General features: G+C 40.3%; 1 protein-coding gene across 2 annotated transcripts in view; it reads left to right on the plus strand.

Moving 5' to 3' along the window:
* ATP11C (ATPase phospholipid transporting 11C) overlaps positions 1-14,529 on the plus strand; it is a 134,500-nt gene that overhangs the window by 79,535 nt on the left and 40,436 nt on the right. For both annotated transcript variants that reach the window (XM_018564154.1, XM_018564153.1), the window contains exons 8-14: positions 827-874; positions 984-1,048; positions 2,039-2,120; positions 4,005-4,155; positions 6,135-6,332; positions 9,219-9,362; positions 10,727-10,884. In XM_018564154.1, coding sequence (XP_018419656.1) covers positions 827-874; positions 984-1,048; positions 2,039-2,120; positions 4,005-4,155; positions 6,135-6,332; positions 9,219-9,362; positions 10,727-10,884 — 846 coding nt within the window. The remainder of the gene's footprint in view (positions 1-826; positions 875-983; positions 1,049-2,038; positions 2,121-4,004; positions 4,156-6,134; positions 6,333-9,218; positions 9,363-10,726; positions 10,885-14,529) is intronic.

Raw genomic sequence — 14,529 nt, forward strand, 5'->3', positions numbered from 1 at the left:
TCATTTTAGTATGTGCTTTACACTGAGCATAAGCTCTGCTGATATGTATTTTTTCCATCATATGCTCTGCTTGATTTGCCCATGCTTGGGAAAGTTTTACATTAAACCATTGTATATGGGCTTTGACCTGGTTAAGTGTGATGGTTACTTCTTCTTTGTGTTTCTTTGGTTTTGAGCCGGGAACAAGAGCCGTCTCTCTGCACCTCCCAGAGCAGGCAGTTTCCATTTCTTTATAGGGGTTGACGGCATCAGTTTTCACTGTGTATGTTTTCACCTAATCATCCAGCTCCTTATTGTTCTTCTTGAACAGTGTTTTCCTTTCTGGGCTGACCAAGTACAGTGATCTAATGTATAGAGAATAATTTGCTCGACAAAAAAAGCAGAACTCCGCCACAACAGCTTAATACCTAGTTATACTACGTACTTGGCATGTAAGCTATTTTACCTGCCATGTTTATTTTATGAATTCTGTCTTGTAATTCATACAACTTTACCATGCTTCATAGCCTAAAGATGACACCACCTGCAGTTTTTTTGTGTCTACTATCTTCAGCTTGTTCACAGGTGTATGAATACTGCTATACTGTTGATGTCCGTTCTGCCCCTTTTCCTGGTAAATTTCATCTAGCTGTTCGAGTGATATTTACAAAATTGGAGTTCCCGCTTTAGCACCCAATATTATCCAGATTATCCTATGTCCTAAAACACAGATCATTATAAATGTTTAAAATTATTAAACTATCCAACACTTGATGTTCAGCGATTTTTCAATCGAAATATTCGCAGTTGTAACCTTGTTGAATTTTTCATATTTTTTTTATTTCAGATTTGTTGGAAGAATGAACATATACAATAACCAGGAAGTTATAGCAAGGTAGTGCTCATCTAGTCTCTGTAGAACCACAATGACGTCCTTGTCAGTCCCTAGAATTTAAAAGGATTTGGCTTTTTTTCTTCACGATGTTAACATTTTTCTTTTTTAGGTCTTTGGGACCAGATAACTTGCTACTAAAAGGGGCAACTTTGAAAAATACGCAGACAGTTTATGGTAAATGTGAATTAACATTAACGGAGCATGTTGTAGTAAGACTTACTCTTTTGTTGATATTTGAGCAGATGTGTGCATCACTGAACCCTTCCCCAATTTATCAACAGAAAAACGTTTCCCAGCACCCTCACCAGCCAGCATGCAAAAAAACTTGTCTCACCGCTAAGGTTAAAAACAGAGGTTTAGATACACGTCTTCTACAGAAAATGTGAAAGCCGCACAGTCGCGTCAAGGCACCTCTATATATTGCGGTCCTAACTCTACACTATGAGAGTATCCATCTTGGAGCACATGTGGCAAAAGATCAAATTGGGTGCATGTTTGTCAGAAGGAAGCCCAACCTCCCTTAAAGGCACAGGGATGCATAAGGGATCCCGCACATCACAACAGCAGCTGAGGCCCCTCATGCGTCACTGCACTAAATCAGTCAAGCAAAACAAATGGCAAACGCACTCATCAATTCGTTACCAGCTTGTTTTGCTTCCCCAATGTATATCTTGTGTCACCTCATAAGCATACATTTCTATACAGTACACAGACACTCCTGACATTCCCCTATTTCCGGTTAACTGAAACCTGCAATTGTCTAAAAAAAAAAATCAGTTTCAATTTACCTGAAAAATATTGCAATATGTGGACAACCCTTAGATTATTGAAGATAGAAGCTTTGTTCGTATGCTGCCATAGATGAGTAGGCACAGGGATCAGTTGTTGCCTGCTTTCATTTGACCTCAATTGTGTGATTATCAGTGTGGTGCATGCTGGAGAATTGGCAGCTCCATTTAAAATACTGTGCAGTTATTCTCAGATGATGCTCTGAATTCAAGCAGTGTTTAACGGTGTCACATAGTATAATGCCAGCCTATGACTTTTATTCTTTCACCAGCCTGACTGAACTGAAATGTGTTTTGTGATTTTGGTAAAATATGTATTTTTGAATTTCTGGCTCATTCAATAAAATATAAATATGCCTTTTTATGTTTTTTGCAGGTGTTGCTGTATATACTGGCATGGAGAGCAAAATGGCTTTGAATTATCAAGGAAAATCTCAGAAACGATCAGCTGTTGAAAAGTAGGTCCGGCTTTATAAACAGCACTTTGCGGTAGTTTATATAATTTGTTCCCATGTGTACTGCTGACATTTTGTTTGTATGTTTGGATATTTAAGCTAGAAGTAACACTTCCTCTGTACACTTTCAAGGCCAAGGTTACTCAGCTCTTGAACTTTTCAAAAAATAAACTTCGTCTTCTCAGTTTTGTTTAGTTCAAGGACAGCTAATAAAAGTGTATCATGATAATGCAGTCCTCGGTTATCTTGCTGTATTTCACATCATGTCAATGTAATACTGTGAAAGCTAAGATTAATGTTGTATTGTGTCAGAGGAACCTGGTAATGGTCAGTTAAAAACTATTTCTTAAACATTATAACTCCTGACAATTTTTGTAAAGTGGGAAAGAGTTAAAATAGTCTTTTATTTTTCCTGTGACCCCAGACCCCCATTGGGGGATTTTGCCCTGTGTAAGAAATAAGGTGAGTGTTTGTTTTCAGGACAGGAAAGCAATACTAACATTGTCAGAGTTGTAACACTTCCTCACTCTACTAAAATTTTGTATGTGTCCCAATTGCAGACATTTCCTCCCACTTTCTCTCCGAATTGGAGTTGGGGCAAAATCCCCCTATTAGTGACACAATTGAAAATCAAAACTTTTCAAAGGTTCTAACCCTCACCCATTGTACAAAATAAAATATTTTGGCTGGAATTAGGGATACTCCATCCCAGGGGCATCCCGAGACCGGGTGTCGCCACGCGCGTGCGCGATGATCATATTGATACTTGTCGGTGGCTATCTTGGTAATGGACGCTGGCAGTGAGAGGAGGGGACAGTCACCCGGCGGGATAAGGTATCCCGCCGGGTCCCCTCCTCTTTCCCAGAACTGTCGGGCTCTCGGTCCATGACTGAGTGCCCGACTTTTTAGAGGGGGTGACACTAAAATGACTGTCAGTCATTTTGGTGTGTCACCCCTCCAATGGTACAACAGCAAAAAGTTGTTTGTTTTGCTTGACCCCTCCAATGGTGTCACTCGGGTGTGTGCCGCACCCCCCTTGTGACACCAGTGCTCCATCCAGACTGGTGTAAATGCATACCTGTAACACATTTACCTGCCCTGTCATTTAAGATCCTCCCAACCCTGCTGTGTAATATGTCTTTACACCGTTGTGCTTTAGGTGTTATCACAACCAAAATACAGAAACAGACTTACCGCTGGGCCCAATTCACTGAAACGTTAGTCATTTTGTGCGCACTTCAAACATTCTGTCATGGACAAGAGAAACCTTTTGTTTTCCCTGTGCATGATTGGATGTTTATGTTCATTGTATCCCACTTCAAACTTTAGTAACATCCTCCTCTGCTCCAGCAAGTGAAGGACCTTAGATTGCTGGAGCAGAAGGGGAGCGAGGCGGCAGGAAACAGAGTAGCAGCCAGCCGACTCTGAGGTTTCGGTAAGTATTCCGTTTTTTTTCCCCCCCATTTTCGTCTTTTAGATAAAAACGAGCACTTAACCCTTGCAGTGCAGGGGTAGCCCCACTGCAAGCGTTAAGAATTAGTATGCCCGGAGTTCTTAAGTCAATGTGGTGTAATTTTTTTTTTTAAACTTTGGCCACATACACTGAAACCATTCATATGCCAGTGGAAAGTATCAAAAATGTGCATGGGCACACAAAACCATCATACCAGCCCATCTTCAGACTGTCCAAATATACTGTCCAAATATACAACAGCAAGCAGTACACAAGAAAATGAAATTATGCTTTAGGGCACGGACTTTCTGATGGCAATCTTTAGACAAGGTCTTCATTGGAGAATAGATTTCAGTATAGATCATGGTGTAATTTTGGTGTTTTTTTATTTATTTCTGACTTGTTTATTTTTTTACTCTTTCTCTTTGTTTCAGGTCAATAAATGCTTTTTTAATAGTCTATTTGTTAATCCTGCTCTCCAAAGCATCAATCTGTACTACTCTAAAGTACGTATGGCAGAGTAATCCTGCTAATGATGAGCCATGGTACAATGAGAAAACGCGCAAGGAGAAAGAGTCATTCAAGGTATATTATTTGTGTCAGTCATAAGGTAGAAATATGTAGCAGGCTATAGTATCCAATATCATGGTCTTCTAGGAGCTGAGGACAGTGCCATTTTACCCTCTATTTAGATATATAGTTGCCGTGGTACTGCCCATGTGATCAGCTATGACACCAGCAGTGACGTCACCACTGCGCCCGGGGCAAGTGACCCCCCCGCACCCCCGGTTGTTACGCCACTGGACACCAGCCATTTGAGATCTTATAGGTTCCACTGAGAGCTAATATAAGCAACTGTGACAGTTCTCACCAGAGACATGCCTTGAATGTGACTGTTTTGGGAAACTGTTAAATCAGTGGGTTTAGATTTGGGTGTTTGTTCCTGCATACCTTTGTAAAGCAGATTTCTGCATTAAGTGGTGGTTATTTTAGTTTTTTTTATAATAGAAATCTGTCTGTTTTTAATTTTGCAGTCCTTGTTGACTTATAATCTATTAAAGTTATATATAGATGCAATGCGATTATTGGATATGTGTTTAAGGCAGTACATTTTATGTAACGTACAGAGCAGGTGCAGTTTGCAATAGTCAATTTTTTTAGGAATAACTGTTCAATACATCAACATTCCAGTGAATCTATGGATTAATTAAATGTGTGCAATTAATGAATGAATTGATGGCGTTGGCTGTCAGCAACTATGTGTAACTGCAGAATCTCTGCAGTCCTGCACACCCTGCAGCCTTCTAACATTAAGTTGCTATTTGATGAAGAATACACATGCCTGACATACTTTTAGTTGCCCAATGTTTCTGATAGGTCCCTTGTCCTGGATACCTTATCCTTTACCTCAATCCTACATATGCAATAGAGGGATAAAGTATCCCTACATTGTGTTGTAGAGATACTTTATCCTTTTCTACCAGGAAGAGGCTGCAGCCACCTTTTGGGGCACACTAACATGCTGCTGCAATATGTGCTAACAGCAACAGCTTAGACCAGCCATTTATAACCAGGCTCTAGGGTTCCTCCAGAGGTTGCAAGGTGTTCCTTGAGCTGTGGCTGATAGACCTTCTGTCTGCTAAGCTCCAGGGCCAGCACCACTTGGCGGAGCCAGAGGCCTTACACCAGTGATCTATTCAGCTGTCTGTAGGGCCCCCTTCAATGGACAGCAAAGGGGCGATAAAACATGCAAATGAGACACAATATTACCATCCCCGACTAACTACCTAAAATAGTGGCTCAGGCTTGTAAACCTTATGTGGGAAATTTTACAAGGCATGACATGTTCTGCGGGCTGTTTTTTCCTTTTGTTGTGTTTTTTTCATTTAACAACTTTACTTTTAAAGGACATATTCCCCCAAAGTTGATATGACAGTTTTGGGTGGTCTTCAACAAGAATAATCGCCCTGAATGAATAACTGTTATGTTCTCAAGATTTTCTTTTATGCGCTTGCTTGCTAAGGTCATCATGAAACTATGTTCCAATGTTGTGCTACATGTGGATTGTCCATAATGTAAAGTAAATTGATCAGTTGAGTCTTTGGCAGCTAGACTGTGACACTTGTAAAAGGCCTTGTATCAGGTAATCTACCACCCGGGTCTATAACTCCAAGACACCAACAGATAGTTTGGTTTACCAAGAGTTATCTTCTTTGGGTAAACATTTAAGCAGAATATAACAAGTTTGTTGTGTTACATAGGTTACAGGCAGATAAGCATAAAAACCTTTGTGTGTCTAATTGGCGATATGGAATGGCTGATGACAGTGAGCGCATATCTGTTCCATGTGTAATTTTTAGACTGCAGTCTATACAAAAGCAAACAGCTCAGGTTTGAATAGTCCTTCGAGCAAAGACATAATGAATGTGACTTTCATCTACTTCTAGGAATTACGTATCGGGGCTCATGCAGTTTGTATGATACAAATGATGCTGTAAATGTAACAGTGTGGACAACTTTTGTTCTTTCTGATTTTGTGATGCAAATGTTCTGTTTGTTTTTAGCTCCTGAAGATATTCACAGATTTCTTGTCCTTCATGGTCCTATTCAACTTCATCATCCCTGTTTCAATGTATGTTACTGTAGAAATGCAGAAATTCTTGGGATCTTTCTTTATTGCATGGGATAAGGAGATGTATGATGAGGAAATGAAGGAGGGAGCTTTGGTCAACACATCTGACCTAAATGAGGAACTTGGGCAGGTAAAAAAAAATTGCTGTAACATATTCTGAAAAGCTTCTACCCTCTAGTCACCAGGCAAGTCCCTATAATTTTATGTTCCAACTGCTGGATAGAATTGGTTTCTTTATGGCAAAATAAAATTATTTCTACCTTTTTAACTATTCATCAAAAATTGATGAACGTTTCTCATTGTAACATTTTCTTTGTCATCCTTTTTTCACAACTTGTATTTTTTTCAATGAATACAAGGTGTTCTCTGATTGGACGAGGTGGGGATTGTGACAGCCTCCTCTCCAATCAAAGAGTGCCTTGTATTCATTAAAAAGAATAAAATGTGTTCTCTGAATGTCGGTTATGTTGACTGAGAAACTCCCTATGTGCAGAGGGGAAGCAGGAAGGTCACGGCTATCACTGTATATAGCACGGGATACTACAGTAATTTTTTAAAAAATAAGCCATTAAACCATTTTTTTTTGTTTTACCTGTAAATGTATTCCTAGCTTTTCTCTTACTCGAGTATTATATAACTTGTCTTATCTCATGAAACGTTGTAAAAATTATACAGTCACTTAAAACTGTAATATGAACTTGGTATCTCCCTGAGAATAGTTTAGGCATGCCTGGCTTACACAGTCCCAATTTACACAGATGTGCCTTTAACCAGCATGTCTAAGCATGTGCATTTTATGGTTGCTGTACAAGTACACCCTATTGACAGGCATGACATTTTTTTAATAACATCTATTTGGCAAGTATCCTAATATGTGAATAAAGGGGGTGAATATCAAAAACAGAAATAAAATTAGCATTTCATTTTTAAGATACCTTTAGGATCACCATTGTCTTTTTTTTTCTGTTTTTACATATATTTCAAACAGACAAAAATACTGTTACCCCAGCCTCCATGTGTACATTTGTAAGGGCGTGTTCCGATAGACAAACATGCTTTCGACATCATTTTGGGACGCTTCTGAGTTAATTCAAAATTTATTGCAGGTGTAGTTGTCCTCTATTTGATCTGTTTCAGCTGCTTTTCCCATAGACTTGTATGAGGGAGAGAAGCAGGATAACAGCCTGTCAACACTGACCATAAATCTGATAAGTTAAGGTTCCAGCACCAGTTTGTAAAAGGGGGTTGATTAAGCAGTAAACAACTAATCAATGACACTCGATAATGAGAATAGTTGTCAACGATTCTCATTTTCGATTTGTTGATTTTATTAGTTCAATCCCTCCGTCGCTGCACTGTTCTTCTCCCCACTGGGAATCACTGCGGTCTGTTTCCCCGTCAATCCCCGCTGCTCTTTCTGCCTGTATTGGCAGAGGCAGCAGGGATCAAAGGGAACACAGAGTTCTGCAGCCAGTGCCCAGCAGGGGGGAGAGACTGCTGTGCTTCTGCATTGTCCCGCTGCTCCCCCGTGCCAATGCTGGTCCACCCATGCTCCTGCTGATTCCCCCATGCCCCCTTTTCTGCCAGCACTAGAAAGTCGGCGCCAAGTCTCCCATCCAGCAGCAGTAATTTGCTGGAGCAGCATTTAAATTGCAGTAGCCAATAGCATGTCCACTGTCTACTGTCGATGAGCTGAGGAGGATCTGAAGGATAATTTTTTCCTTCAGGTCCCTCCACTGCTCATTGGAGGGACAGTGGGCAGGTGCCATAGCCAGCCTGCTATTGCGAGATCTGTTGCGTGTCAATGGCGCCCCAAACGCGCCTACCGCCCGCAGTGTAATCCCCTGCACTGGAATGCGTCATACTGCAATGCTGTACATTTCAGTACAGTGCGATTGCAAAACGTGTGCATGCAGTTTTATTCTGAAGTAAACTTTGTTTATAACACACCATTTGTGTATTTTATTTTAAATAAAAGATGGTATTTAATTTTTTATTCCGATTTAATGAGAAAAAAGTTGAGGGGCGTGTCCGGCCGGCGATCGAGATGGCTGCTTAATAACGGAGCTCTGCCACTCCAGCCCGATCAGCGACAATTACAGCAACAGTGAAGGACCCTGTGTGACACTTACCTGTCACAACACTGCCTCATCCGCCTGCCGACATGCCTAAGAGGGGAAAAAATCGTCATTCCCCAAAGAAACTCACTGCTTTCTTCCCCGCAGTACCTCAGGAGGGAACACAAGATGGCGCCAAAACTCCATCTACCTCACAAAACGGCCCTCCTCATCTAAACGGCTTCCCACAAACAGGCAGTTCAGCACGAAAACTGCCTCTGGATGAGCAATCTGTCTCACATCAAGATCTGGGTGAGTCCACTAGAGAAAAAAGTTGTCTAACTAATCGATTATGAAAGTAATCATTAGTTGCAGCCCTACACCGTGCCTTACTCATATAAATTTGTTGATTTCTATGCTCTGGGGATGATGCAAGATGAGCATTGTTTAACTCCAGTCAACATGATTTACCAAACTTAAAGGATGTTGTCATTGAGAAGTTGAAATATATACATTGTAATATTTACATAGCACAGAGTCCGGTTTTCCATATACTCATGCCTGTTTTTCAAGGGAACACAAATCTGTGTTTCTGTAAATTCCATGTTCCTTTTTACTCTTTTATTGCCCGGGAACTGAATTGCTCTTCAGTCCTTGGGAAGTCAAATAACTGTTTGCGTCATTGGTTTGGATGAAATCTTTTTGATTCTGTGAATAGTCTTCTCTTTAGTAAATTATAAAAGGTGTTGGTTATCCTATTAAATGGAGTAGTGTGTGTGTGTGTGTGTGTGTTCAATATTTTTTATGATCTTGTGGTGTTCTTTTCCAGTGACTTATTATCATCTATCGCATATAAGCAGGCAAAGCCTTGGAACCTCAGTCCTTAATCAGTATGTACAGCACATCCATAAAAAGTGCAGTCATCAAGGACTGATGTTGTTCTTCATCTTGTTTTATAGGTGGAGTATGTTTTTACAGATAAAACTGGGACTCTCACAGAAAACTCTATGGAATTTATTGAATGTTGCATCGATGGCTACAAATACAAGGAATCTGCAGACGTGACAGACGGCCCTGTGGGAACCTTTGGGGCAGCTTCTCGGGTAATAACTGCAATGCTATTGCCGTTTTGGTTTCTTAGCTGGCATGTGATGGCTCTAGAGTAGCACTGGGTAAAATAAAAAAATCTCAGATTGGTTAAACATAGCTCACAACAGGATGTCAGAATTCAACCTGTGTGTCATGAAGGTTCATTATGCTGCATTCTCTTATGTAGTGGACTGATTGCTGATCATGAAATCTGCCAGTACAGCACAGACAGGGTCAATTAGTAAACTTAACTTCCCACAGTCCCCTCCTTAACGTTTTATACCACAAAACTAGGCAGGAATTATCAGTAAAAAACACCTAAAATGTAAGCAGAAGTGTTTTAAATATATATTTTTAAGTTATACTATGTAAATGAGAGCATGTAACAAATATGAATTAGGTGTTATCCCAATTAGACTGCAAAAGCTGAACTACACTTTCAGCGAACTAAAAATCAGGCAGTTTGTAATGAGATATTTTTTTCAAACTGGTTCTCTAAAAATTGTAATATTTATTAATCAAAGCAGATTACTGTTTACTATTTTATGAGGTACTTTTTAGGATATATGTGTAATTCTAGTAAAGCACAGAAAGCGCACACTCTTAAGTCTTTACATCCCCCCATTTTATATGTAATGATAGTGCCCAAGGCAGTACATCTACAGCAAAAATAAGTAAATGTGAAACAACATGCTTTTCCAGACATGCAAGTTGTAAGGATAACTTTTACTGCATGGACTAAAGCCCCAGTCACATGGTGCTTAAAGCTGCAGCTCGGGATTCCTGCAGCAAGAACCTATGAATTCATGTGACAGGCATCCCAGGTGCGTGCTCATAAAGATCCGGTCGCTGTGCTTGTTCAAGTGAATGACCGGGTGACGGCGTCCGCATCTGTCACTGGCTGTCCTCATGTAATCATACATTGAGCTATTACCTGCAGTTCAGGATAGATGATTCCCTGGACACACAGCTTACACATTTTATACATCATGTGATTTTATATTAAATACATATGGAACAGGCACAGTGGCCACATCTGTAGAGTCCCAGCTGGAAATCCTGCTGTAAGAATCCATAGGTTCTTGCCCCAGGAACCCCGTACCACAGCCTTAAGCCTCATGCAGTAGTATTGTTACTCTTTAGAGATGCATATATGCTTGATACTATAAGTCATGTATTTTAAAAAAAAAGGTAAAAGTTGATAATTGATAAATTATTTTTATCTATTCTTATCTGAATTATGAAGTGTTATGCGGTTGAGATAATCCTCCAAAGTAGTTGTCTATGGCAGTGTGTAGTATCAAACCAGGATGCTAATGCAGCTTTCTTTTGCCTTTCAGTTTTGAAAGTAGTGTCATTGTTTCCTCTTGTATTCTAGGATAGGGAGGAGCTGTTCCTGCGTGCTCTTTGCCTTTGCCACACTGTGAAGATTAAAGAAGAATCTCAAACAGATGGCCCAATTTCCAGCTCCGAAAATAAATGTGCTTACATCTCCTCTTCTCCTGATGAAATTGCACTGGTGGCCGGAGCCAAAAAGTGGGTGCCAGATGTAGAAATACATATTTTATACGTTCCTATAATATTTCTAGTTTCCACCTATCCAAATAGCACTGTCCAGTTCTGTGAGATTTGATGGTTGTGGAACCAGCTGCCTGATGGCTCTTTCAACTTCGGCCCACAAATGCTCAATTGGATTGAGATCTGGTGATTGTGGGGGCCACCTAAGCAAGGTAAAGTCTCCCTCATGTTCTTAAAGAGACAAGGTTAATTTATGGTGCACAGATCCCAAATCTCTGGGAGACACCCTTAATTGATTGTGAAAAACATAAAAGAGAGGAGAAGAGATGGGGCTTTTTGTTGGCTAGCAGAGTGACAAATCCAATGGACTTCACGCCATGAGTAGATATAAAAATGCAAAATTTATTTGACAAATTTGACTAAACATCTTGTTAAAACAAAAGAAAGCATTGGACGCAATAAAAAATATCAAGAGAGATCGCCCTTGAAAAGAAACCTTCCAAAACCCCCCTTGAAGTCCCACAAATGAGGTTCAGATATACAGAAACAAAATATGTAAATACAGGTACAGTATTAGAACCAGTACATCATCAATAGTACATCATTCAAAGAAAAAAATCTTTGTAGTGGAACAGACGGTGGGTATGGGGGTAGTAATGACCAGGGGAGTCACGCGATGCTGGTGAGGCTCGACGCGTACTCAGCACAAGTCAACAGCAAAAAGATGGAAAAGGCACGTAGTCCTAGGGTAGAGGATGATGTAAGCGCATCAGGGATGTCTATAGACACTCGCAGAGAAACCAGCAAAAGGTTTAGGCAAGATCTCGAATGCAGATATCGAGACAGACTGATGCTTGTGTGGCCGTCTCCAGCCAAACACTGTGTTTGGCACACAAGCATGCGCTTACATCATCCTAATACTAATACTGTACCTGTATTTACATATTTTGTTTCTGTATATCTGAACCTCATTTGTGGGACTTCAAGGGGGGTTTTGGAAGGTTTCTTTTCAGGGGTGATCTTTCGATATTTTTTATTGCGTCCAATGCTTTCTTTTGTTTTAACAAGATGTTTTGTCAAATTTGTCAAATAAATTTTGCATTTTTATATCTACCCATGGCGTGAAGTCCATTGGATTTGTCACTCTGCTAGCCAACAAAAAACCCGATCTCTTCATGTTCTTGAAACCACTCCTGCACAATACGAGCACCGTGGCATGGCGCATTGTCTTGTAGTGTAACTGAAAACGTGATTCATCGGACTGCATGGCTTTTTTCCAATGCTCGACTGTCCAATCCTTGTGTTTCTGTGCGGATTGGAGACGTTTTATCTTGTTAACTGCAGACAACAAAGGCGTGCGAACAGGCCTTCGGCTTCCATATCCCATACGATGCAGTGTTTGGCGAACAGTGCGTTCAGAGATCCTTTGAGAGGACCCCTGATTAGGATCTGCAGTAATTTGATGCACTGTTGCCCCTCTGTTGTCTTGTACCAGTCTTGCCACTCTCCGTTCTGCCCTCACATTGACTAGTCGCTGACGGCCATAATTTGCACGTTTAGACCCAGCTTTTCGGCTGACAGTCCAGTCTTTAAACACTTTAACAACAGCTGCTCTTGAACATTTAACGGATTCTGCTGTTTTGCTGATACTTGCTCCATGGCTTGAGCGCCAACAATCATCCCACGTTCAAAGGCTGTTAAATCGCGTTGTTTACCCATATCTTCAGAAAAAATCACTTCTACTGTCGTGGTAAACAACCTGCTTCCCTATTTATAATGGTCTGTCCCTCTAGCAACTTCAGCGTGAAATTATAGCTAATTTGCCTACAAACGTCAGGTGGTCATAATAATCTGGCCACTCAGTGTATATTTATTTATTTTAGGTGAGCATGTTACAGGTATGCTGCAAGTCTTTGAGCCTCTAAATGCCATTCTACACATTATCTCTATTTATTCCAGCACTAAATTCTGTCTGTCACCTTTCCATTAATCATATGAGTACAAGGGAAACTGAGCAGTTCTCAATAGTGTAGTGCCATTACCACAGTTTGTATCCACATTGTCTCAGGCAGTGCTGTTACTTTTCGGACCCATCCCTACTCGTTTTTTTTCTGCTTTGCCGATTTATATGACGGCAGAAAAATATGTGGGTATAAAAGATCAATATTTAACATTTTTCACAGACTTCCTCATCTCACTTTATAACACAAATAGGCTGACTTGTCTGCAATGTAGCAGTTTTTGTGAATAAAAATACTGTACTGGTAGGTTTAGTTATGTGTCTGTCAAACTAATATTTACAGTATAAGCTAATCCTAACAATGAACTTTCAAAGTGAAAAAATATCTGTTTAACCTGCCAGAGGTTTTGTGAGCTGAGAACATCAGTTCTGCCCAGTTCACCTCTGCAAACTGGGAATAATAAATAATAACTGCAACTCCCCCCCTCCTATGTTTTGGAGTGGAGGAGATGAGGAAGTGTTCTTTAGTCCTAACAAACTTGTTGTTCTAGGGTGACACCACTACTCTTCCATAGATACAAAATAATGAATGCCCCAGCAAGATACATCTGTAAATGTGACATTCAGAAAGCATTCACTGCTTTTTAAATATACCCCTTAGGGCTAGTTCACACCATATTCAGTGCGTTCTGGTCCGATTTGGGCTGGAAGGCACTGGATTTGGTGTGAACAGGCCCTTAGTGTTTACATTTAGTAAAAACAGCTTGCAAACCTGAGACACAAGGGCTTCCTTCTTTGGGATATTGGTCGTCTTTGGGATATTGCTGCATCTGTTGGATATAGCATGCCTCTCCTTTTCAGAGCCTTTCACTTAATTGTGTCTATTTCTTACACTCCAGATGTTTTTTTTTTGTGGTATGTTCGATTTCCTTTTGCAGATTTTTAGGTGAGACTGACGTTTTCACAGCATGCGTCAGTGCAACAGCAAGGTGTTATAAATACAAACTTCCTTTCAGTGTCTCCATTAGAAATGTCAGTGGCATCTGCTGTACACTTCAGTTCCCCCCCCCCTTACCCCTCCCACCTCTAGTCAGTGTGGTTCACATAAGGAGACAAGTCTGACATTTCCCTGCTGCTGCTTGTGAAGACATTATAATGTCACACTTCCCTCTACTGGTGAATAATCAGCACTTCACAACCCTATAACACAGGATGACAGACTGTGAATTTTTCCGTCTTTATACCTGCGCTACAAAGAGCTTAAGAAAACTATTAACACACATTTGACATTTAGATATAATGCAGCCGATTATTTGATATTCGCTGCCAATTCAGACTTACTGGGGTTTAACCCCTTCATGACTGAGCTTTTTCTCAGTTTTCTGTTCGTTAATGACTGAAGCACTTATTTTTCGCTGTGTGATCCTTCCCCGGCAGTAATATACTTTCTTACTGAGTGCACCCACACATATGATATATTATTTTTTAGAGGACTGATGGGCACTTATATGTGATATAAATGTATAGCCCTAATGCCTGACTTAGTATAAATAAAATATGTTTACAAATGAGGAAAAAACATAAATACAGGCAGTCCCCGGGTTACGAACAAGATAGGGACTGTAGGTTTGTTCTTGAGTGGAATTTGTATGTAATTTGGAAGGAACAGGTAAATTTTTTAAGTGTAACTCCAGCCCCCTACC

This window comes from Nanorana parkeri, unplaced genomic scaffold (genome assembly GCF_000935625.1).
Source record: "Nanorana parkeri isolate BGI_ZX_2015 unplaced genomic scaffold, ASM93562v1 scaffold730, whole genome shotgun sequence".
NCBI lineage: Eukaryota > Metazoa > Chordata > Amphibia > Anura > Dicroglossidae > Nanorana > Nanorana parkeri.